Consider the following 25,835-nt stretch of genomic DNA (forward strand, 5'->3'; position numbering starts at 1 on the left):
TCTCTCTCTCACTATGGCAACTTTCGAGAGTTTAGACAACTCTCCCATATTCATCATCTGCTTTTCTGTCTGTCTCGACTCTATTGCGAAGTCTCTTCTCTGATTCAGTCCCCATTTCCAGGAGCGATTATTCCTGGGGGCATTCGCTCTCTGTCTCTATGTGATTCTCTTGCGGTCTTGCAGATAGGCTGAAAGTGAAGGGGCATGTTATCTTGCTAATTGTCCTACTACGATTATCTGTCTGCATATGCGCTCTCTCAATTCCCTTTCATGGTTTTCTACTTTCATATATCGTGCACCTGTTATGGAGCATTGTTAAATTGAGTGAGAAAGTGGGTGAATGGGTTGGTTTGGAGTTTACTTACAACTTTTCCACAAAGCTTAATAGGGAAGATACATATGAAATTGAAAAGGAAAACGTTTTTACAAATTCAATCTCTTGAACAGCTATACTCAGGTACTACGTTCCCCACCCTCCCTTATAGTGTCATAACTTCTCTTGCTCTTTCTCCCCCTTTCTGATCTGCTGTTATTTTAATGTTTAATGCACTATTTGGTCTTCGGATAGCCTAACATAATTTTGTTTGCCGTAGAGGATAAGTATCCTACAAAACAGGTAATGGAAGGCTATGCCGCCGCCTTGGGATTGACATACAAACAGGTTCGATAATAGAGAAAATGAAATGATTGTACAGTCGAATTCTTTTCCAATTAGGAGCCATCGGATTCTTAACAGACGGAATGGGTCTGCCAAGAATCTTTCGGTGCGGACCATGAAGAGTTTTTTGTCTTCATTATTCATGCACCCATCTACCGGACTACGGCTGAGAACAGGAATGCTACAAGAAAAAAAACGCGTCTTCTTATTCAGGATCTTTAAACTCCAGACTACATTCTAAAGAAAGTGTTTCGCAAGGATGGCCCGTCCCTTGGCTTGGAATTTGACTCTTTCGTCGGGCGCGTTTTTCCATCCTACAGGTATACTCCAGATATGTTGGAATATACAAAATCACATAGAGGAATTAGAACTAAAATCCCGAGAAGCCAAAGAAAGGATTTCACCTACTAGTAAAGCTGTTAATTGACAGTTAAGTTAGTTATGCAGATAAGTTGAGTTGGCCACATGTCAAGCATTGTATAGTCATGTTAATCAATCACAAGTGTATAAATAGATCCATTTGTATAGTTATCAATACTACGAAGTTAATGAAAAGTAATTCAGTTTTCTTCCCTCAAGTTCTTAAGTTCTCTATTTTTCTTCATTTGCTTATCTGTTTTTAGCAATTTTACATGGTATCATCTAGAATGAAGAATCTTCCACTGCTTTCTTGATTCTTTTTACTTTTATGGAAAGTCCCTCTGCTTCTGCGGCCAATTCTTCTAATTCTATAACAAATCCTTCTCCTATGGAAAATCCTTCTCCTTCTATGTCAAATCCCCCTGATGATTCATCAAGTCACTACTATCTGCATCCCTCTGATAATCCTAGATCTCTTCTGGTTTCAGAAATCTTCACTGGTGAGAACTACATTGCATGGAGTCGATCTATTTCCATTGCCCTCACTGTGAAAAACAAGATTGCTTTCATTGATGGAAGTTTGGCTCAACCTAATCTTGATGATCCTAGGTTTCAAGTTGCTTGGCTAAGAGCAAATAATCTTGTGTTATCCTAGTTGATGAATTCTATTGCCAAAGAAATTTGTGGCAGTCTCCTCTATTTTACAAGTGCATTTGAGAGCTGGGAAGAGCTCAAAACCTGATATCTTCGAAGTGATGGTCCAAGGGTTTTTACTTTGGAAAAGTCTCTTAGTTCCATTTCTCAATGATCAAAATCTGTCACTAAAAATTTCAGTGAATTCAAGACTTTGTAGGATGAATACATTAGTTATCGTCGTATTCCAAGCTGCAAATGTGGAAATCTTGATAGATGTTCCTGTAACATTCTAAAGAACCTCACTGATCGCCAACAATCTGACTATGTAATGAAGTTTTTAATTAGCTTGCATGATTCTTATTCAGTTATGAGAAGCCAATTATTGCTTCAGTTTCCGTTACCTTCCATGAGCAAAATTTTTTCTTTGCTATTGCAAAAAGAAAGCCAAAAATCCTTGACTAATGTAGTTGGCATTCCTCTTGATTCACATGCTATGATTGCTGCACAACCATCAAAACTAGCATCAACAAATGGGGTTCGATTCACAAAGCCAAGAGGCAAAACAGATGTGACATGTTCTCATTGTGGATATTCTGGCCACCTAGCAGACAAGTGTTTTCAACTAATTGGCTATCCACCTCGATGGAAGGGTCCATGAGGCAAAAGACTTCTTTCTACATCATCTGGAGGTGCAAATGTTCCAAGATTGCCCATTGCAAATAATGTCTCTTCTTTGGAGCAGAATTCAAGCATTCCCAACATGTTTTTTTCTCAAGAGCAAATTCAAAATCTGCTTACACTTGCTACTAGCCTATCCAATTCAAATATTAATCCTAGTGCAACAGCTAATGTTGCCTCTACCTTAGGTAAATTCTCTTCTTGTAATACAATTTCATTATCAAAGAATCACTTTACTTGGATTCTTGATATTGGGACGACAGATCATATGATATGTTCTCCTCAATTCTTTGATTCCATCAATTTACTTAGTACACCTTCTAAAGTTCACCTACCAAATGGCCAATCTGTTCCCATTATTTTTACTGGAAATGTTAAATTTTCATATGATATAATCCTACATAATGCTCTTTATGTCCCTTCTTTTAATATCAATCTTATTTCTACTTCAAGATTGACTAAAGATAATTCAATTGGATTGTTTTTTCTCCAATCCAAATGCATTATGCAAGACCTCAGCAAATGGAAGATGAATGGGCTTGCTGAAGTGAAATCTGCTTTATATCATCTACAAAATTTCTCTGCTAAAACAAACAATGTTGATTCAATCATTTCACCTTCTACTTCTTTAGCTGAAACTTGTAATGTCAATTCTGATATATGGCATTTTCGATTAGGACATCTTCCACCTGCAAGAATACAAATCATCAGTACTTTTGATTCTTCTGTAAAAGCTACTCACAATCATGTCTATGAGATTTGCCCTTTAGCTAGATAAAAGAAGCTACATTTTCCTATATTAAACAGTTATTCAAATAAAGCCTTTCAATTGATTCATTGTGATATTTGAGGTCCATTTTCTACTCCATCATATTCTGGTTATGGATATTTTCTAACAATTGTAGATGATTACACAAGGTTCACTTGGTTATTTCTTATGAAAGCAAAAACAGAGACTCGGTTTCTACTTACTAGTTTCATTGCTTATGTTCATACTCAATTTAACACAAATATTCAAACTCTTAGAACAAATAATGGTCAAGAGTTGAATATGCCTTTTTTTTTTTTATCAAGAGCATGGCATTATACATCAATTATCATGTGTTGAAACACCTTAGCAAAATCGTAGGTTTGAAAGAAAACATCAACACCTATTGAATGTAGCTAGAGTCCTTTTGTTTTAGTCAAAGCCATTATTGTCTTATTGGACTGATCGTTTGTTAACTGCCACACATCTTATCAATCGTACTCCTTCATCTATACTCAATAATCAGACACCATATTACCTTCTATTTCAAAAATACCAAATTATAACTATCTCAAAGTTTTTGGCTGCTTGTGCTTTCCAAGTACAATCACAAGTGATCGAGGCAAGTTCCAACCAAGGGCTTCAAAATGTCTATTTCTTGGCTATCCACCCAACATAAAAGGATACAAAGTCCTTGATCTATTCACTCTCAAAACCTTTATATCCATAAATGTGATCTTCCATGAATCAATCTTTCCTTCTATTCCAAACACCATTCATACACATTTTGTTTTTCCTGATTTTCCTCAAGTCTAATACTCAACAGTTCCAAACAATTCTTCAATAATGCTAAATAATCCTGCAAATCCTGAGACTAATAATCCTGCAAATCTTGAGACTAATAATTCTGCAAATCCTGAAACTAATAATCTTAGAAGGTCTGAAAGAATTAAACATTTACCTACATATTTGCAGAATTACTATTGTGGTAATATGACTAAAATAGCTTCAGCATCTCATGCATCTCTCAATTGCTTTTCTTCTGGTAAGCTTCATTCTATTCTATCTTTTCTTTCTAATTCCAAATTATCTCCTAAACACAAAACTTTTGTTTCTGCTATTTCATCTACTTTTGAACCCAAGACTTTCAAACAAGCCATTTCACACCCTTAATGGCAAACTACTATGGTAGATGAGATAAAAGCTCTTGAACTTAATAAAACTTGGGATCTTGTCATTTTGCCTCGAAATAAAATTGCAATAGGTTGCAAATAGGTTTATCATGTGAAATTCAAAACTAATGGTATAGTTAAGAGGTACAAAGCTAGATTAGTAGCAAAGGGGTATACTCAACAAGAAGGCCTTGATTTTTTTTACACTTACTCTCATGTTGCAAAAATGACAACTGTGCGTGTTTTACTTGTTGTTGCTGCAATAAAACAATGGCATTTACATCAACTTGATGTAAAAAATACCTTTTTGCATGGAGACTTGAATGAAGAAGTGTATATGCAATTACCACCAGGGTTTTCAACCCCTAATGATCCTCGAGTTTGTAAACTCAAAAAGAGTTTATATGGTCTGAAATAGGCCTCAAGGCAGTGGTTTTCAAAACTGTCTTCATCATTACTTCAGTTTGGTTTTACTCAAGGCAAGTTAGATTCTAGCATTTTCATAAAACAGACTTCAACTAGTTTTATGGCTTTATTGATATATGTTGATGATGTTATCATTGCTTCTGATAGCATAGAGCACATAGCTACTGTAAAGAAATTTTTACATGATTCCTTGACCATCAAAGACTTGGGTGAGTTGAAATATTTATTGGGTATTGAAGTGGCTAGAACAGCCAAGGGCATTACCTTGTGTCAAAGAAAGTATGCTCTAGATATTCTACAAGACAGTGGCTTTTCTGGTTGCAAACCAATGGCTTTTCCTATGGAGTCAACTCTAAAGTGAACTGAAAATGACTCTTCTCCACCATTACCTGACCCTACATCCTACAGAAGGCTTGTTGGCAGACTACTCTATCTGATCTAGCTTATTCAGTACAAACACTCAGTCAGTTTATGTCTAATCCTAGCACCATGCATCTTCAAGCTGCTGAAAGAGTTCTTCGATACATAAGGGCTACACCAGGTCAAGGAATTTTTCTAGCTGCAGCATCTTCCTTGCACCTAAAGGCTTACTCAAACAGTGATTGGGGGGGCTGTCTTGACACTAGAAGAAGTGTCACTGGATTTACAGTTTTCATAGGAGACTCTCTCATATCTTGGAAGTCAAAGAAGCAATCTACTATTAGTAAATCATCTGCAGAATCTGAATATAGGGCCCTAGTTTCTACAACTTGTGAACTTCAATGGCTGGTTTATCTCTTGGCTGACTTAAAAATAACTCATTCTTAAGTTGCATTACTTTATACTGATAGCAAACCTGCATCTGAAATTGCCTCAAACCCTGTTCATCATGAAAGAACAAAACATATCCAACTAGATTACCATCTTGTTTGAGAAAAACTACAAGAAGGCCTCATCAAAATCATTCATGTTCCATCCAAGTATCAACTGGCAGACATATTAACCAAACCTCTCGGATCTCTCAACTTTTATCATCTTATTTGCAAGATAGGAATGATCAACATTCATTCTCATCTTGGGGGGGTGTTGGAATATACAAAATCACATAGAGGAATTGGAACTAAAATCCCGTGAAGCCAAACAAAGGGTTTCACCTACTAGTAAAGCTGGTAGTTGACAGTTAAGTTGGTGAGAAGTAATTCAGTTTTCTTCCCTCAAGTTCTTAAGTTCTCTGTTTTTCTTCATTTGCTTATCTGTTTTTAGCAATTTTACAAGATACTTGGCTCTTGTATTGCTTTATTATAAGCTTGATTATTTGTGTAACAGGTGAATTATTACTTGTTCTGCCTGATAATTGAAGTTGAAATTTCATGAAAGTGTTATTAGGGTGTCCTCGTATGATTCTTGATGCTTGTAAATTAAACTTGTTAAGATCTCTTTTTTTTCTTTTTCCTTTTTTTTTTTTTTTTTTTATAAGTAAACAAAGATCTCTGTTTTTCTACTCGGGGTAGGATGGCAAAGTTATCATGTTATAAATCTACTCGGGTAAGACCCATGAACTGTCTCATTTTCTTTTTTATTTTTTCATGAAAAGAAGAGAGAGAGAGAGATGGATTTATTGGAGAGAGGGTTATCTCAATCTGGTTCACTAATTTATATCTATTATTGTTACGTTAATATAAACCCAGTGGCTACTCAAGAATGACAGTTTCTAGTACGGGCAACACCAGGCAATTCCTCGGGGGGGCGAGCCAGCTGTTTGCCACATTGTAGTGCAGCTTGTATCCTCTTGTTGCCTTCCTGACTGGTTTTGAGTATCTATTTCTGCTATGCACTTCTCTTTTGGGTTCTTTGTTGTATCCAATTTGCAGATAATTGTCTACTGATCTCCTAGAGGACAAGCTATCACTCTCAGAACTTGCATTGCATTCATTTAACATGATATGCAATATTCTAACGCTACTTTTTTTTGTAATGATAACTCTGATGAACTGCAGTAGAGAAAATGATCAGGAGTTTGCTTGGACAATACCTAAATAATTCTCGTCACAATAAAAGCTTTAAAATCTCGTCATTATACATGTGGCAGGTGGCCTTGATTCAAGCCTGTATGTTTACTCTGGCTCTGTACATGGCAAGCCAAGCTAGAATGGAGCACATGTACAGAGGAGTGCACTCGTATGTATCGATTCATACATAAATGTTATTTATTATATATGAATAGGTAAAAAGAATATAGATATTCTCAACCGAAAAAACCTAGGTTACTTTTGACCAATTCAAGTTTTCTGTACTGCCTATCCCTATCCGAAATTTCCAAAATTTGTCAAGGGATATAGATATCACTATATCCAGAGTAAACTTGTACATTGGAAAAAGGAGCTGAGCTTGCTACCCCTTACATCCTATTCTCTTTCTTTGAAAAATGCTATATAAAAACTATAAAGTCGAAGGCTAACTAAATAGCTGGTTTTTCAATTTGTTAAGAATATATCTGAAGAAGACTCAGCCAGGCAGGCCAGCTGGATTGCTTGGTCATCCCACTTGCCAAAATGGTTTTCTCAGCTTGAGCAGGCCAACCCCAGTTCCAAGCTGTTATCTTCGTCAATAAGATCACTGGACTTTGAAGAAGGTATTCTGTGGCGCTTCAAAATTGAAGAGGTGGCAATCTTTGCTAATTGATAGTTCAATACAATGACCCTTTCATCATCCAAATCAAGCCTCACGCTCTCTTCCCTACAACTATCCACAAGCCGACAAAACTGTTTCAGGTTTTCAATTTCTACCCCGTTGACTTTCTTGACCTGCACGACATAAATTAACATCTTTCAGCATACACTAAACCAGTAACCACGTATATGGCATAAATTACAAGTTGACTTTGTTTCTATGTTACCAGGAAGTATGCATTAAAGAAAGCAACCGCTCATAACATCAGTATGTACCATAAATCTCCTACTCCAAAAGTCACCTCTACGAGTGTTGCACTTACGAACAAAAGACTTTGTTCTCAAAGAAACACCTTATCATATAATCATTATCAGTAGATTGACTTTGGAGTTCAAACATAGGAGATTTAAGGCAAATCAAGATCACAGCCAATGCTTATTCTATACAGCTTGTCTGCACGTCTTTTTATTTCTTTTCACCGGTGTGTAAAGAACATAGCACAGATAGCCATCAAGTTAACTGACATATGAACAAGATAAATGTAGGCACCTGTAACTCAGCAAGACGTTCATATCCTGCATTGATATCATCCATCAGCACCTGAACAATATAGCACACGTCACCAAAAGCGTACTACTGTACCTTACAAAAATCAATACACAAAAATGTAATCTGAAAGTATAGCACACATCACCAAGCATCATATTTATCCCCTTCTACCAAAATTGATGTTTGATTTAACTGAAGGACAGCATAATGTTGGATATTTTTATTTTTTATTTATTTATTTATTTTTATTGATAGCAACTCATCTATATGACTCCATTTTTTCTTCTGGTAAGTAACTCATCTATATGACTGATATAAAAAAAACTACAATATATGTAAACTCCGATTTATTCAAACTAAGAAGCATGAAAACCTGAGAAAGGATGACAAGCTGTTCACCAGCCTTTCTTGGCAATTCCCTGAGTGCACGTTCACACAACCGACGTGGAGAGGTATTATACCAGTCTTCACCATACTCATGAAGGTAAGGCTGAGTAAGCGGGACAAAGACCAGACCAGCAAATATATAATAACTTGGGAGTTTATCAAATTGATGAACTGGTACCAATGGCTGCAACTGCAATTAAAAAAGGAAAAAAAAAAAAACTGAAAATTCAGTTGCATGAAGAGAGTAGTTGCATGACAGACCGTTAAATGAATACGATGAAATGGTGAACACTACGTCCATGGAGAACAAAGCCATAGATAATTGCAGCAATGTTATTCCAAAACAACCCTCCAGTTCCAGATAGCAAACAACCTCCCAATTTAGGACCAGGAACAAAACATTTTCACTATATTTTTTTCTTCCACTACTCCAATATTTTGAAATCACACTCATTTGAAATATTTTCAGAATTAATTAACTTCAAAGTTCTAGTGATTTATGTGATATATTATGGAGTACGGATCTAACCTTACTCTTATTCTAACAACTAGGGGTTGGCTACACGAAACCATATGACCAAACTCTGGTTGGCAGTCATGAAACCACAGAAATAACTTCATGAAACCACGGCAGAGCCCTTAGGACTCACCCACGGAAACCTAAACTCCTGGAGAGACTAGCACAGCAACCCACCGCTATGGCCTCCCACTTAAATTGTAGTTTGATTCCAGGGGAATCGAACCTGTGACATGTTGTGGCTCTCTTGATTTTGAACAGAATTACTTATCCATTGAAGCAAATTTGGAGCAAGGCTCCCTTGAGAGCAGCTTTCTTTAGTTTAGATGGTTGCACTAGGGAAGATCCTTACTTTGAACTTAAGAAAGATACATATTTTGGGTGATAGAATGATGTAAATGCAAGAGGAATGGTCAATCTACCTATCCGAAGAGAGGGGGGGGGGGGGGGGGGGGGGGGGGGGGGGGGGGGGGGGGGGGGGGGGGGGGGGGTGGTTAGGAGGAACTGCTGCTGCTTTCAAGAAAGCAACCTTCCTATTTCTTGTCTATTTATATAGGATCAAGCAATGGGTCTTAAGCATAAAATCGATGCAAAATGACTTACAGGTCGAAGGGTGATACTAAATTCAGATTCTTCACCATCTCTCAGGACTTTAACTGCTGCTGTTTCATCGGGTTTCTTCATCGACACTAGATAATCGAATGTTATCCGCTCTCTGTTACGGAAAGGAACTGCATGATGTGCAAATCTCAATACCATATCATGAACATAAGAGAATAAATCACATATATCCAAAAAATGACCAGGAACAAAAGCTAAATATTTAAAAAAACAAAGGAAAAACATCATTTATACAAACATATTTTACTGCAAGCAAAACCATCAATCTTCCTCTCATCTCCCACTTTGGAGGAAGGGATGCCACTGAAACAATACATATGCAGTTCTTTGCCCAAGGAATCCCCTCCGTGAGGATGCATCTAGGTATTACATTTCTTATAGTGGTAGTCAATTTATTTTACTGAGCAAATGAATTAGCAATTTTCTTACTTTTTTCTGATTAGAGACAAAGATGAAAGACCCTTTTAAATCAAAGGAATCACGCATGTTAAGGTAGTATAACTTATCATGAATAGAGTACCTGTTCCATCATTTGCTATAGGCACACCATCAAATGCGAGGATAATATCATCTTTTTTCAGGATTTTGTAGGCATCTGAAAGAGGGTTAATTTTGCTCACAAGTACCCCAGTCATTTCAGGGCGCATTTTAAAGTGGTTTCGAAGCTGTACATTTTCAGTAGGCTGGCACAATAAACCCAGAGAACAGAACCCAACATATTTTCCACTTTGTTCCACGCCAGAAAGAAAATGCTTTATTACTGGAACAGGAATAATATAACTGCACAGTCCAACATAAAGAAAAAGTTAGCAATAGATAATCATTTGAAATGGTTAGAATCATGAAAAAAAATATCTCAACTTTACAAAAAACCATATATGCGATAATTTCTGGCCTATATTTGTTTGCCTGCTGATTCGATCTCATTCAAGTTTCTATTAAATTAAATTCCAAACAACAATTATCTTCTACTAATCTGAATGGTGTAGTCCCACATATATCATACTTCCATAGTCTAAATCTATACACACTGATATCTCAACTAACTTTCATATGTTGGTGGGCTATCTCGTATATGTCCTGTATAGTTGGGCTCTTGCCTATTCTTGTGATCAAAAAAATTTTGTTTACCAATCAAAAATAAAAAGTTGGTGGACTATAATGATTTCAAACTCTCTTGATGCAGAACAATTTGGAAGAGGTGGCAAACCATAAGCTTTTAACCTAGGAAGAGGAAGAAGAGTTCCAAGAACTGCCCATCAGAGGGAGATGGAACCAACACCTCTAAATGGAGAGCAATCGACCTGTTGAAGATTTGTGCTGTATTTTGAGAGAATAGTTCTCACAAGACGTTTTATTTGGAGAGGGTTAATATATTACTAGCTGAAACCAATCATAGGCCATGTGTTTTTTGGTACATAAGCACCTTTTTTTAATTCTCTACTAAAATTCCAATATTCATAGGGATACTTTATACCTAGACTTACTTGGTTGTTAGTATAGATTGAATTTAAATCAGTGATACAAGCAAACTATATCGAATATTTACAACTATTAAAATAAAAAGGCAGAGGACCTTTGTCACATGTTGACGGTTTTGAAAGGATAACAAGGATGAAATTTGGTTTAGTCTATGACAAAAAAAGACACTCCTGGCATCAAATTTTTTAGCTAGGGGTAGTATATAATAGGAAATAAAAGTGGCAAGACTTCAGTAAATTCTGAGACCACATCCACCGACTTTTTCTACAATTTTAATTATTTCATTTAAAGGTACCAAGGAGGATGCAGCCCAATTACAAGCAATACAGAGGAGAGGAGAGCCAAGGGCATGAAAATAAAAACAAGAAAAATAATCTGAAGAACGATTTTTCTTTTTTATATATCTTTGATGGGTCATTATGAAGCATTCCTATATTCCTCTTCAAAGCAAACGTAGAGGAGCAACTTCCCAAACTGATCAAGTTTCCTTATTCCTGAATTTCCCATCAGATTGAATAACAAGTCATGAACTGATTTGGGCAGAACCCAAGACATCCCAAATTTGGCAACACAAGGTCGAATAGTAGAATGGTTTAGGGCATGTTTGGGTAATGAGATGAAATGAGAATTCTATGAATAGTAGTTAAATGGTTTGAGTTAAGATGTTTTATTTGGTTTTGGGAAATGAGAGAGAAAAAGTTGAATAAAAATATTATAAAGTTAAAAAACTGTTTGAATATAATTTTTGAATATAATTTTTATTTTGAAATTTGAAAAAGTTGTATTGTTTTTGTGTTTTGTTTGGAAGTTTGGGAAAGTTGTAATGATTAGGTAATAATTAGATGAAAAAGTTGAAGATTCGAAATTAAAAAGTGTTTTATGTTTGAGTGATGTTTGGGAAGGAAATTATGAGAAGTTTTGAGATAAGATAAGTATATCTCATCAACTTCCCAAACAACCCCTGAGTGTACCGAGAGGTAGCCATCTCATTGCAAGTGATATATGAACATGCCCTATCACCAGAAGTGATAAAGGCTGATACTGAACAATTTAAAACTCACCCAATATTCTCTGCACCTGAAAGGTTTTGAAAAGCTACGCCAGCAACCTTATTGCCCATGATTGCGGGACCGCCACTATTCCCTGGATTGATGGCTGCATCAATCTGTATTGCCATCAGCTGGGTTGCACCATGTACATATTGTGTGGGTTCAACCCGGGAAACAACACCTTTAGTAACAGAAATGTTGTCCCCACCTGTAAGACAGCTAAAACATCAGCCAAACTTGGGAATTGAGGTGTAAATTTCCATCATTTCTTCATTACAATGAACGACACTTGGAACAATCTACGTATGGTGTATATATACATATAATATATATATATATATAGGATGGTGTATATATTTACATATTATATTTTCTATATATATATACATATAATATCTTTTTAAATTTTGTTTCAACCTCATAGTTCTAAACAGAGAGGAAAGATACAAGCTTAAAATTTGTCTCCAAACAAAATGGTGAAACATGGGGTTAAGGCAAAGTTATGGATGCTAACCCTTGCAGAGGGTTTCGGTCAGCTGGTGAATAATTTGTTTTTAAGTTACGATTTGTAAATGATAAAAAATGGTATTGCCCCAATACACACACTGTATATATGAGATACAAATAACCAGAAAGACAGAATAAAAAGAAAAAGAGGAAAATCTTCAAAATTAGCAATAAAAAAACCAAAATGAGTAGTCATACAGTGTTAAAGAGTTTCAAAAAATAAATACTTGAGGTGCGCAACCATCTTTCCACATTTATCAAAGCTCCGGTGGTTTCACAAATACATACATGCATGCATTTAATATAAAGGATCGCGTGGTTCAGTTCCAATGGAAACCTTGAAGGAATTATCAAGAAAGCCAAATGTAAAATGCAGGCAAAACATCCATAGATTGGCCAAAGGTGCTCATTTGAGTGATATTAGGCACTGATGATCTCAAATAAGTTGAAAACTTTAGCTGAAAAAGAACAAAATAAGCATATTGATCACCATTGCCATCTCATCATCACAATCATAATGTAGCGTCAGACTAAAAAGGCTAGTTGTCAAAATTAGTGCAGAAAATGAGAGAGGAAGCAAGATAAATTAGAGACGATGCCCAATGATCTAAAGAACACTGCCTAATTTAGAAAGGTCATGCAGCAGGCAGGATTATGTGAATATGTCTCACATAAAGCCTGTCCTGTATGAGGGCCTACTTTGTTCAAGGTTAGGACACATGACCATTCATCACAAAACAGATGACATAAATTACAAGAATTATACAGAACAAAATAAATAATAGCGTTACCTTGAGGATATCCAACAACGGCAACAGCTTCCTGTAGAAAAGGGATGTCTCCTAGTTCCAAAAAGGTCATACCCTCCCAGAACTCTTCACTTTCAACAACCAGAATAGCTAAGTCACACTCATGACCAACAGCTTGTACTTCTGCTCTATACTTGGTAGGAGAGCCGTGCTTTCTTACGAGTACAAACGTGTAATCAGCCACTACATGAGCATTCGTAAGAATTTTTCTCCCAGGGATTACAAACCCTACATTACCATCATAGAGAGAGTTTAGTTCGAAAAGACCGTATTCAAGTAAACAACAACTAAACCAAAGCAAAAAGTTTTCAAAATTATACTGTTCCAAAAGATCCTAGTTGGCTTTATCCGTATGCTACTAGCATGAAGATTACAAGTAACTCCAAGTATTTCTTAGTTAAAACCCAGCACAATAACCTTAACCCTTTGCAGCTTTAACGCTTCAAGTTTCCGGGAGATGAATGCAGAAGATAAAACCTTTCTTTAAGGCATATAGGTTCTAGTTAAAACTTCAGCTCATTTACTTATTACGCCCTTGAAGCCTAAACAACTCCGAAATCTTGGTAACTTTGCAATCCCAGTAGGGAAAGCCATGCCAACACCGTGCATTATTAAATTGGGCGTCTTTTTTTTTTTAAGCTTAACTCAATTGGCAACAATTACACCCCTTCAACCCATTTACGCAATCGTGCACATTTCAAGACTCAAAAGAGAGAAACTTCAAAGGAGTGTTTTTTTTTTAGGCAGTGCTGCTAGAGGTAGAAACAACGAGTATGGAAAGGGAAGAGGGGTGTACCGGAACCCATGGACTCGCGCTGGGACTTGTTCTGCCAGGGGAGGGTGTAGTTGGGGCTGCTGGACACCGTGAAGATCTTGACCACCGAGTCCAATGCCAGCTCTATTGCCGAGTACGCATCCGTATCCGTGTCCACCGCCATCTTGCTTAGCTGCTGCCGAGCTCGAACCCATCGTGGCCTGGATCTCGGGACTGCAGTTCTGCTATTCCTGAGCGGGTGCGCAGCGGTCACAAATGAAGAAGAACACGGCTCAATCTCATTGCTATAGTTAGTTCGATACGCGCAACGACTGGTGTCGATGATAGAAGACGTAGAACAATTAGCTTTTAGCAAAACACAGGAGGAGAAAGAGAAGAACTGCCGTCGAATCGTACGGAGATTCGAACCCAGTATCATTTTCAGCTCTCCCCCTCTCCCTCTCTCTCTGCAGAACAAAGAGGAGGGAACAAAGGTAGGTTTCAAGTAGGGGCTTAAACATTGGGCCCATGGAACAACTGTTGTTATGGGCTTCGCTCCAGACATATTTGGGCCAAGATTACATTATGGGCTGGGAAAATAATGCTTTATTTTCATATCTCCTGGCCCGAATTCAATTCTAATTTTTAAGATTTTCTTTTGAGGATATTATACTTTAATAATCCCTATGATTACCATTCATTTTCTAACATGGTTTCTAAAATATTAAGGTTGTCGTTTGACACTCTAACTCGAAACATAAATTAATAGTGATTATTAAGGATATTTAGAGTTTAAATAATATCGATAATGAATTTTGATGATGATCTCTAAATATATTATAATATTGTAATGGAAATGGGAGATAATTTATTTTATTTTTTTATTTTTTAAGAGAAATGGAGTGTGGAGATCATGAGAGTAGAAAGCAGATTAGGGCCAAGAGGCTGAAAGATCATTAGCTAAAGGGGTATATAGTTGGGGCCGGGAGATCCTGATGATGAGTACTACTACAAGTATTGTTTTATTTGTTTTTAATTTGTTTTAGTGGTCAATTCGATTGGGAGGAGTTGTGTGTTGGACTTGGGTGGCCGGATTGATGTGATTGGCTAAAAGTAATGGTAGAAGATTAGGTGGTGATCAATCCCCAAAAGATGCCAAATGTGCACACCCAAGAATCTGATTAATTTTTATACCCAAAATACATTGGGAATTTCTCCACTACTTGCTAATATGTTGGCTTATGCATATATGCGGATGAAATTGCAGGCCTAAGACTAGTCCTGATCTCCCTGCATGCATATATATATATATATATATATATATATATATATAATGCTCTAGATCAGATCATCAGCAGATCAGTACTTGATCTTCACATGCATTTGCCAGAAAAACCAAACATTAACCCATCAAATAATTATATTTCATTTCTATAAATGATCTCAGCTTTCAACAGCTAGCTAGAGGATTAAAAAGAGAAATCAGATCAGTAAATCATGAATGGTAAATTAGGAGGTGGTCATGGCAGGAGGATCTTGGGGATTCCAATTTATGGGCGAAAGGAGAAAGATCATGAAGAACTGGTTCTATTCAAGGAATTGCATAAGCGTGACAAAGAACGCATCCTCAACCTCCTTCAGCCTGTTTCTGAGGACTTTGAATCTCATGCTGCTTTATCTGCAGGTAGTACCGGTACGTATCCGCTTTCATTTCATATAGATTTTGTTTTTGTTTTGTTTTTCTTGTCTTTTCAGTCGGATTTTGCAAGTTCTACTCTGTCTTTTTTTTTTTTAAAAAAAAGGGATCAAAATACAGGAACTTATCCATTCTATAGGATTCCATCTGCAAAGAAAGGACCCGGGCTTGAATTTCTTGCTGAGAATGGGAAAAATGATTATGACTGGTAAGCCAACCATGCATGCAATATCATAGTCTTAATGTGTGTGTCAAAGATATATTTCACTTCCTTGGTATATACTTAATTAGTTGATCTCTATATATATATAAGTGAATGCATGCATGACAGGTTAAAAACACCACCAGCAACCCCATTGTTCCCATCTCTGGAGATGGAAGCTGCAACAGCCCCTGAACTTGTCGTTCAAAGGGAGATACCAATCACCCAACCTGTTTCACGGGTAAGTAAATATATATAGAGAGAGAGAGAGAGAACTAATTATTGTGCTTGTACACATTGTAATTTATAACATGGAGATTTTGATATTGAACTGAACGTGCCACAACCATGCAACCAGTTTGGAGCTGTCAATTTTGAGGCACCAAAGGCAAGCAATATCAATGGAAGACCAAAATCTCCACGTCCAACTCCAAAAGTCCCCCAAAGATCCACCACTCCAAGCCAGAGACCAAGAATCTTATCAACTGATCAACCTTCGACCAAAGCCACCACCACAGGAACATCAATTATTACAAACCAAAAACCAGTGACCGATGTCATGAGTAAGCGAACAAATATGGTAACCAACATAGCAAAATCCACCAACCAAAAAGAAATCCTCACCTCAAACCCTTCCAAAAACACAGCAACTCATGATCCTCCAAAAACAAAGCCTAGAAGTAGTAGTAGTAGTAGTACTAGAGGCGTGTCGCCTCTAGTAAGATCGAGAATTACAGCTCAAATTCCAGACTTTTCCAATGAGACACCTCCTAATCTAAGAACAGATAATGATCGTTCAATCTCAGCTACAAGGGGTCGTCCAGCCAACCCAATACTTCCAGTTCAGCAAAAATCAGACCCCCCTGCAAATCCAAGGAGACAATCATGCTCACCAAGCGTAACGAGGGGTCGGAAAGTAGTCCTGGAATCCAAGCAAGCTGACAGTAGCCAAGGGAATAATAATGTGACTGCTCAAAGAGGAAGGACTACATTAACAGGAAATGTCCTGGGAAGTAGGATGGTAGATAAGGTAATGAATGCCAGAAAATCAGGTGCTGAAGGAAGAGAATCAAAGCCAAAATCTCGAGGTTTCAATAATAAGGCTGCAGATCAAAGCTCTGGCTTTGGAAGGATGATGCAGTCCAAGACCACCTCATTGGATATGGCTATGAAACAAGGGGTATGTTGATTTTACATTATTACTTATCTTTATTAATTATATATAATATTGGACCAAATGAAAGCAGAAATTTTTAATTAAACTACATATATATAAATATTGATCCTCTTAACCAATTTAATATTATTTCTTTCATTTCAACAAAAAAAAAAAAAATATTATTTCTTTCATTTGCTATATATATATATATATATATATAGTAATTTGTTTCCATATATAATCCGAATAGAGGGTTGAGCTTCTAATTACGTATAAATTTCATTTTAATCAATTTTGTAATGTTGAAGACGATTTGTGGTGGAGCCATCAGCCATCCATACATGTTACAGTAGCCCAGAATTCTTAAATTCACTTAAATGCAGTTTGACAGTTGGTTGAATTTCGACTGGCAATTACCAGATGCATGCATGTGGCAATATATTTACACACAAGTTTTTTCATCTACCCCAGAAAAGAACCGATCAATCAATGTGATCATTACCATTAATTATATATTCTCGGAAATAATATTATATATATATATTATATATCTCTTCAACCAAGCAGTTAAAATTATCAAAGTATGATATATATATATATATATGATTTCAACTTTTGTATATTTTCCGCTAATTTTCTAATGACTGCCGAACTTTTGTACAGCTTTAGCCTAATTTATAGATTTGTTTGTATTTTTAAGGAAAAAAAAATTATCTTGACCAGTACTAATTAAACAACGTCTGATCTTATATACCATAAAGAAAAAAACTATTATCTTGTAAATATTCAAACTGATCATGAAAAATTACAAAAATTAGACGTTATAGTACCCATAATTAATCAAACCATGTAATGGCATGAATATCCACATGATGCAGAGGATTTCTGGCAATACCACTCAATAATGCAACTTTTATCTTCATCATCAGCTAGATATTAACTGATGCGTGGGACTTCAAACCAGGATATATATATATATATATTCTTGTAATTAATATCCTGCATGCATGTTTATATTCTAATTATCAAATTATCAACTAGATCTCATGCACTATATATATGCCTACTCATCAAGTGTAGGAGATAAAGCGAGATTGCTCTAATTCCAGTCATCACGGTGTTGTTCCGGGAAGAAGATCCGGCAGAGAGTAGCTGGCTTCATGAAAACGACTTTGCCAGCCATTCTTGAAATAGAATTGCAAAGGAGTGAGAGAGCGATTGATGATTAATCAATGGGCAATCATCATATATATTAATTTTTCTTCCTACTTATCTCCTTTTCGGTTTTCCATCCGGGATGATCAGAAGAATGTTTTCCTTTGCAATCAATCGCGAATCGATGATTTCTATGATGATCTCCTGTAACGCCCAAGTTATTATAATATTTATGTATCTCTCATCTCTTTGATCAGAAAGAAAGTTCTATGCATTCAAGACTGCAGGAAGGTCATGTACGTAATTAAACAAAAGAAATGTCATTTCATTGTTCCATAATGTATTTGATTAATGCGAATTGGCTCGGCCTAACTCCAAGAAGAAAAGATATGTAGCCAATTAATTAGCATGATCTTGTTGACTTGTTCAGCGCGCTAGCTAGCTAGCTAGCTAGCTTCATTTTCAGAAAGCTGTGGTAATAATTAAAATTATTCTCTTTGACAACAAAAAATATAGCCACCATATCATTCGATATAAGACCTTTCTACGTACGGAGACCGAAAGATCTACCAAACAAATATTCAGTGCATTTCTGCAATTTTTTTCTTAAATATTAATAAAAAAAAAAACTACAGATCTTTTTTTTTTTTTTTTTTTTTTTGTTTAAGAAATGATAAACTTCATTAAACTTAATCAAGAGTTACAGAATTCAAGATTTGTGGACTAACATGCAACCAGGTCAACTACATCCTGAGGTAGTAATAGAGCAGATTTTGCAAGTTGATGAGCAGAAGTACTACTAATTAGCTGCTCTTTTAACAAAAGAAACCTTCCAGTTCAGTAAAGAGGATAGAGTAATCTTAGTGTTCCTAAGAATAATTCCCACCCTATCCCATCTATATATCCATAGGTTGCTCTAATCCTACAGATCTAAATGCACCATTCGGTATATTAGTTCAACACTGACTCTAATGGTCAAGGAGAATAAAAAATAGGAAGGGAATACAAATTAAGCACCTTTTTTATAATTAGGAAAAAAGAGATGCACCTACTTAGCTAAGTTGTGTTTTGTAAGCTTTTGAAAGCGCCAAATAGAAGTAGACAAAAGTTATATATGTATGAAGTTATAGGAATCAAATGTGGGCTTGTGGTTTTACCCTGTACTTCATTGATATTGATATTTTGTTCAGTAATTTTGATGCTTGAATTTTAATTTTTTACTGATTTATATCTCTTAAATATCTTATTGTAATCACGATTTTTCTCTCGTCATAAATGAAGACAATCAATAAAATTAAGATATCGTCTTTTATCTTCTTAAAAAAAAAATGTGGGCTTGTGGTTGGAACTAGGAATGGGATAGTCTTCTCCTTAATTCTTTTAGTACCCATTAATGATCGACCTTGGTTTTACCTCAGCACAGTTACAAATCTGCTCGGAGTAATTAGATATTCTGGGATTGTTAAGGTTTTTAAATCAAAATATTTATCTGTTTTAATGATAGGGTAATGTTTGGCTATGATAAAGCCAAAAATGTCGGACTCCCACAGAAGGCCGTACGGAGATTTAATTAAGCTGTAATATTTTGACTACTTCTTTTAATGTATGAATATGGTTTAATTAAACTTTTCTTGAATTGGAAATTCTTACTATTTCCATTAATATTCTAGATCTGTATAACTGAGACGGAAGGTCATCATGAAAAGGCCTTCCTTTCTCCAGTCGAATCCTCCTTGAAATCATCAACTTTGATTTGACAGCTACAGATCATCTAAACATTGCAATCTTCGAGCGGATTTATTCTGTTAATTATTATTGTTTTAGAACCATTCATTTGACAATTATATTTGCGATAAGGGAACAAAATATATTAGGATAATTGTCAAACGATCGAGTTAATTCCCTCATTGCAATATTTCTGATCTAGAATATATATTAGAAAAAGTGAGAAATTATTTTGTTGATATATTTGATAAATTGGAAGTATATATTGATCTTCTTCTTTTATAAAAAACATAAAAAAAAAGAAGAGAAAAATGAAATGATACATTAGTTGACTGTAAAAATATTTATAATAAAATTTTATAAATATTAATTATTCTATCCATATTCATTTGGCACGTACGTTATAAGAAAATTATTTATTTATAATTAGTTATATTTTTTGTAAAAATAATTATTTTTTATTAAAGTAAATTTTTTTAATTACAAATAATAATTTTCATAAATTTTTTTAATTACAAATAATAATTTTCATCACAAATAATTTATTATAAATATTCATTTTACATACGTACTGATAGACCTAAATTAGAATCATGGGTTTTTTTTTTTTTTCTTTTGGGAAGAATCATGAAATTTAATTGTTAATAAATGACCACTCCGGCCAATACAAAAAGGAACGATCTTTTCTTGAATTTACAAATTAAAGCAAGCATGATCCCAATCCATTTGTGTACGGTAACTTATAAGGCTGTGCATAAATTCTAGACATATACCTAAACATGATCATGAGAATGTCTTGTCCGTCCCCTGTTATTGTCTTATACTGACAATGAATGAAATTCGATTGTTGCTTGGAGCTCCAGCTTGAAATATCCAACTTACCCTTTGAAAGTTGATGAAGGTATGGAACCCTAAAAACTGGCTCAAAAAGGGAAGACAAACAAATTAATTTGCTCCAAAGGAATTGAAGGCAAAAGAAACTAGGGTTTTTCCTTTTTCAATGCAAGAAAAAAGAAATTGATTGTAATACAGAGAGTAGGGCAGACAGTAGGCGACAGAAAGCACAACCTGAAAGCCTAAAAACACTCAAGAAAGAAAGATGCTACGCCCATAGCTAGACTTGTTCGTACTGTCAAGATGGGTCATGTCAACTACCACAAAACACAAGCATATCTACTACGAACAAATATCCCTGATCATAAGATAATAGTGTGCGTCTGTGCCTCAAAAATATATAAATGGCGGTGATTATAATTATAAGAACAACCCACAAAGCTTAGCTAGCAGCCACTCTTCCCCTTCTCTCTCCGAGTCTAACTCACGCTGTGTGTTTGCTTTCTCCGCGTCTCCTTAGCCTCTGCTTCTGGGGGACTTTCCCCCGCCTAGCCGATATTACCTCTCTCACCCACCACTATCTGCTCAAAAGACGACATTCTCTCTTTTATTTCTCTCTCTCTCTCTCTCTCAGGACTATAGCTGCTGCCTTGTGAGTCTGTGACCATCATCATCTTTATATGCGTGATCCCTGCCATTTGTTTTTCAGGCGGAAATGTAGAAGCGATAAGACCGCCAAAAAGAAGACAGATTTTGCATGAACAAGAAGGTTGGATATCTAGTATTAATATTCTTACTTCAATCGGCTTAAAAGGAGCTAGGCCAGGGTCTCGATTCTCAACTAGCAAGGAAAAGCTCCCTCACAAAAGGGAAAAAAGGAGGCTATCAAGGAAATAGAAAGAGGAAAGAGATGTTATAGTCTGTTCAAAGGACGTACAGCCAAGAAAGACCGAATCAGGGAAGGGGAAAAAGGAGGAGCCGACTGAGAAAAGCTCCTAGGGCTTTAGCAGATTATCCATCCCACTTCGACTATCATCATCAATATCAATAATAGCGTATCAGTAGTTTGAAGAAAGAAAAAGGTTTGACCGAAGAAATCGAGGACTACTCTTCCTCTCTTTTTGTTCTTTATTTTTTATTTTTTTAATGTTATTATATATTGTAGTACTCCCAAGACCAAAGGGAATAAGAATTAGAGGAGGTGGGGAAGGAGACTCTTCCATAATTCCGAGATCTCACCTCAGTCAGAATCAGACAACTCTTTATTCTCTTCCCATCTCTCCCTTTCATTTTTTTTTTTTTTTATAGCCATTTGCTTCTTTTACTACATATACAAATAGAATCGAGTATGATATCGTGTGTAGTATTCTGCGTTGGTTCATTCCAAGCTCTCCCATCAAAACCTCTCTTAAAAGTCTCATATCTTTTAAGGAACATTGGAGTAAAATATGCGTAGTTCTATGAAATTCAAGAAAGATTTGCTTCCCAACTTTTCATAGGAAAAAGTGAAATATACATAAGCTTTCTTCCTCGCGAGATCCAATCCCTCCATACGTTTACACAAAATATATCCATCTTTCTTCCTTCTCCCATTGCTTTCTGCCGATCCCTCTCCAAACACTACAATATTACTAAGGTACTCAGACCCTCTCTCTCTCTCTCTCTCCTTTTTTTCTCCCTCTCACTCTGTCTCTCTCTCTCTAGCCCCGTTTTCTATTCTGAAGTACAGCCTTGTATCTCCACCGCTGGTTTAGGGTTTCTGATTGGTGAGAGAAATGGAAATATAGCCTGATATGTATAGTATCTTATTCATGGGTTCTTTGGTGTAGTTGCTTGATTTATGCAATTTGACCATGTATATACGTACCTTCACCTTTTAGCCAGATCTCTTAAACTCTAGCCGAAAAACCGAGAACATTTCATTTTGATTCCTTCTGAAAACAAATCAGGAAAGAAAATCAGTATCATTACTACAGATCCTGCAAGAGTATATATCTCATACCTATTTTTATTGACAAACTGTATTTTTACTCGGAAGTTATTTCTCATTTATAAGACCGGCCGTCACCTTATAATGCTTGAATCCCTTTTGTATCATATTTTAAGGGAAAATTATAATCTTTTCTAATATTTACTTGGTATAAGATCATCTTGCAGATTTTAACTTTGTGATGCTTTACCCTTTTAGACACTACAATTATAATCGCAGTACTGTCATCATGTCGTTGCCTGTCAATTATTTTCTGCAATCTTTTGGGATTCTTTTCCCCTTTTATCGTTAAACAAATTTAGTTGGTGAAATTCTTGATCTACTGGAATATCTGATCTATTCAATTTTTTTTTTTTCCCTCTTATTTCGTCGTCCCCAAGATTCAAATCCTCGACATGTTTCACTTCATAATCTCAAAGCAAGCTTGATGCTTTCTGGTTTCTGTTTATCATGAAATAATTATACAACAAAAATTCTTTCACATATAAAGATCACTTTTTTAGTTTTCTTGAATTTCTAACGACCTTTCCTTCTTATACTATTGTCGCATTTGATGTTGGATCCTGTTTGATTTGCAGAGGAGAAAGCGGAGCATGGCATCATCATCGAATTCTCCATGTGCAGCGTGCAAGTTTCTGAGGCGTAAATGCCAGCCGGAGTGCGTTTTTGCACCGTATTTCCCCCCGGACCAGCCCCAGAAATTCGCAAACGTGCACAAGGTGTTTGGTGCAAGCAACGTGACCAAGCTTCTGAACGAGTTGCACCCACACCAGCGCGAGGACGCCGTGAATTCTCTCGCCTATGAGGCTGACATGCGTCTCCGGGACCCTGTCTATGGCTGCGTGGGAGTCATCTCTCTCCTCCAACACCAACTCCGGCAACTCCAGATGGACCTCAGTTGCGCCAAATCTGAACTCTCCAAATACCAAAACTTGGGCATCACAAGCCACGGCCTAATAGCCGCCGCCGCGGCCGCTGCCGCCACGAATCACAACCACCAGCAGAACTTAGGGATTAATCTGATCGGTGCCGGCCGCGACCACCATCACTACCATCACCAGTTCTTTCCGAGGGATCAGCAACAGATGATAAGGAGCTTTGATTCGGGAAACAACTATGATGCAAGCCTTTTAGCCATGAACGTCTCGGCAAGCATAGGGCAACTGAGTCAGTTTCAGCAACCTAGGACTGCTACTGGGGACGACCGACGCACCATTGATCCCTCTTAGAGTTTCTTTACTTCCATGGATAAAAAAAAACTTGCCCAAACCCATAATAGGTACATGTCCAAACTCTTACGATCGATAATCATGACATGAATCGATGTTTTAATTATTAATGCTATCCTTCATATTGTTATTGTGGTAATAACAAAAGTAGTTCTAATGATACTAGTACAATTATATCTACTGTTATTAATTATTATGGTAATTATCCTATGATCATAACTATTTCGGTGCTAGTGTGGGAGTTTTATCACGAGTTATGACTAAATTTTTTATCTTCTGACCCTTTTTATTTAGATTGCAAGGCAGAAAAGAAAGGTGGGTTACTTTTAGTTTAATGTTGGAATTAGGGTCCTGAAATTATGCTATTTTTTATGTAATTAATATATATATATATATAATTGATACAAATTAAGGTTGAAACTAGAGTTACAATTAGAGCCTTACTAGTTATAAGCGGTTTGGTATACTAAACTGCGTACCTACACTTACATGATATTTTTTATTAAAAAAAAAAAAAAAAAACTTTCGAGAGAATAGAAAAGCATTTATCTCATAAAAATTATTTTTTATCTATAATTTAGACCGTTTTATTAAATAAATGTCTTATATATCAGATGCGCAAATTCGTTTGCAATAACAATTTTCCTTACAGTTAACATGAATTATTTATGTATTAGAGAGCTCGATCTTCTGATGATATCATATATAATACAACAACGTGGGATCATCGACTGAGCTCTCGATCTCTTAAAAGAAAAAAAGAATTAAAATATGCAGACACAAATTCCAGTACTGTTGAGGTGTTGACCAAAAACCTACCAAACAATTAGCTAGCTAGCTGTATAATATCATGTACATATAGAGAAAATATGGCTCTGAAATAATGTATCCGCGCGCGCATGACTAGTTTATTGTCCTGATCAGTTGAGACTGTGTGGTTCAGCGACCTGACTCCAGACTCTGCAGTACTCTTTTTTCTTTATGATGATACAGCCTACAATACGCACGGTTGTGTGACAATATTATACTCAGTACTGCCATTTCAGTGTCTCATACAATTGACCCTCGGTTTACATCCCTTTTGTGCATTTATATATTATTTAGGAATATTTAATTAACTCGGGAATATATTAATTATTAACTCGAAAATATATTCTATATATCGTTAATATTAATTAATTGTTTTTCTTTTGCTTTCACATGCAGGGTTTGGACCTTGAAGGATTCAGCTTCGAAAGAAGATTTAGGGAGAGAGAGAGAGAGAGAGAGAGAGAGAGAGTTGGTTTTTTTTTTTTTTAATCTTAATTATTGATACATGACTTTAATTTATAGATAATTTTGGCATATCTAGCTAGTTTGGATGTCACTTAATTTAGTTCTTACTTTCAACTATTTTCTGATGATAATCGTGTTATAAGTAGCCAAAAATATACTAGCTCTTTCACTTGCACTGTTATTCCAAAGAGTACGTGGGGTTTTCCTCTTAAAAAGTGCCATGACAGACACGTCCTTAGTCTCTTTTGTTTCGACTCCTTTGAACTTTTCTGATCCTGTACAGTACTTGTCCAATAAACCGACAGCTATATTAGTCACAAGTTGAAGCACGAAATGTAAGTGCTAAATGATGAACCTGGCATATATGCATATGTGCACGCATCTATATATTTCTGTCACACACACATATATATATATATATGCACGATGGTGATCACGGGCCTTAATTATTGAGAAACTTGACTGGCTTATAAGATTATATATCATATATATATATAGTCTGCCCTTCCCAATTAGGAAAACAAAATATAGTTTTTAATACATAAGGACTGATCCCCAGAACAGGAAA

The 25,835-nt window shown here is 36.0% G+C and overlaps 3 protein-coding genes across 16 annotated transcripts; 2 read left to right on the forward strand and 1 right to left on the reverse strand.

Moving 5' to 3' along the window:
* The first annotated feature begins 702 nt into the window (after nt 1-702).
* LOC121248942 lies at nt 703-18,521 on the forward strand. Of its 11 annotated transcripts, none has more exons than XM_041147563.1 (8): nt 703-978; nt 6,135-6,202; nt 6,346-6,835; nt 15,532-15,695; nt 15,819-15,906; nt 16,030-16,141; nt 16,259-17,080; nt 18,140-18,520. In XM_041147563.1, the coding sequence occupies exons 3-8, from the start codon at nt 6,663-6,665 to the stop codon at nt 18,209-18,211; spliced, it is 1,431 nt and encodes a 476-aa protein (XP_041003497.1). In that variant the 5' UTR covers nt 703-978; nt 6,135-6,202; nt 6,346-6,662; the 3' UTR covers nt 18,212-18,520. The 11 variants fall into 11 exon arrangements, 6 of the variants coding, with proteins under 6 accessions (XP_041003497.1, XP_041003499.1, XP_041003496.1 ...); XM_041147560.1 differs by lacking the exon at nt 703-978 and adding an exon at nt 1,615-1,627 and having other exon boundaries at nt 5,984-6,202; XM_041147564.1 differs by lacking the exon at nt 703-978 and adding an exon at nt 5,931-5,983.
* LOC121248941 (protease Do-like 10, mitochondrial) lies at nt 6,841-14,493 on the reverse strand. Its single transcript, XM_041147559.1, has 8 exons — nt 14,045-14,493; nt 13,231-13,476; nt 11,945-12,140; nt 9,922-10,181; nt 9,384-9,511; nt 8,250-8,453; nt 7,877-7,927; nt 6,841-7,461 (listed from the first exon to the last, which is right to left on the reverse strand). The coding sequence occupies exons 1-8, from the start codon at nt 14,439-14,441 to the stop codon at nt 7,219-7,221; spliced, it is 1,725 nt and encodes a 574-aa protein (XP_041003493.1). The 5' UTR covers nt 14,442-14,493; the 3' UTR covers nt 6,841-7,218.
* A 2,520-nt stretch (nt 18,522-21,041) lies between the features above and the next one.
* LOC121248945 (protein ASYMMETRIC LEAVES 2-like) lies at nt 21,042-25,289 on the forward strand. Of its 4 annotated transcripts, XR_005937553.1 has the most exons (3): nt 21,042-21,855; nt 23,342-24,042; nt 25,199-25,289. XR_005937553.1 is itself a non-coding variant. In XM_041147570.1 (2 exons), exon 2 carries the CDS (start codon nt 23,357-23,359, stop codon nt 23,990-23,992), a length of 636 nt encoding a protein of 211 aa, XP_041003504.1. In that variant the 5' UTR covers nt 21,044-21,855; nt 23,342-23,356; the 3' UTR covers nt 23,993-24,170. The 4 variants fall into 4 exon arrangements, 3 of the variants coding, with proteins under 3 accessions (XP_041003504.1, XP_041003505.1, XP_041003506.1); XM_041147570.1 differs by lacking the exon at nt 25,199-25,289 and having other exon boundaries at nt 21,044-21,855; nt 23,342-24,170; XM_041147571.1 differs by lacking the exons at nt 21,042-21,855; nt 25,199-25,289 and adding an exon at nt 21,862-22,539 and having other exon boundaries at nt 23,342-24,170.
* Nucleotides 25,290-25,835: the final 546 nt, after the last annotated feature.

This window comes from Juglans microcarpa x Juglans regia, chromosome 2D, assembly GCF_004785595.1.
Source record: "Juglans microcarpa x Juglans regia isolate MS1-56 chromosome 2D, Jm3101_v1.0, whole genome shotgun sequence".
NCBI lineage: Eukaryota > Viridiplantae > Streptophyta > Magnoliopsida > Fagales > Juglandaceae > Juglans > Juglans microcarpa x Juglans regia.

Excerpts from the sequence above, each read along its gene's own strand:
- LOC121248942 (XM_041147562.1), top strand. The coding sequence starts at position 6,663 with ATGATCAGGAGTTTGCTTGGACAATACCTAAATAATTCTCGTCACAAT. Across the intron at positions 15,696-15,818 it reads TTTATCTGCAGGTAGTACCG|GAACTTATCCATTCTATAGG; the intron begins GTACGTATCCGC and ends ATCAAAATACAG. Across the intron at positions 15,907-16,029 it reads GGGAAAAATGATTATGACTG|GTTAAAAACACCACCAGCAA; the intron begins GTAAGCCAACCA and ends CATGCATGACAG.
- LOC121248941 (XM_041147559.1), bottom strand. The coding sequence starts at position 14,441 with ATGATACTGGGTTCGAATCTCCGTACGATTCGACGGCAGTTCTTCTCT. Across the intron at positions 9,512-9,921 it reads TATAGCAAATGATGGAACAG|TTCCTTTCCGTAACAGAGAG; the intron begins GTACTCTATTCA and ends CACATCATGCAG. Across the intron at positions 7,462-7,876 it reads AACGTCTTGCTGAGTTACAG|GTCAAGAAAGTCAACGGGGT; the intron begins GTGCCTACATTT and ends TATGTCGTGCAG.
- LOC121248945 (XM_041147570.1), top strand. The coding sequence starts at position 23,357 with ATGGCATCATCATCGAATTCTCCATGTGCAGCGTGCAAGTTTCTGAGG.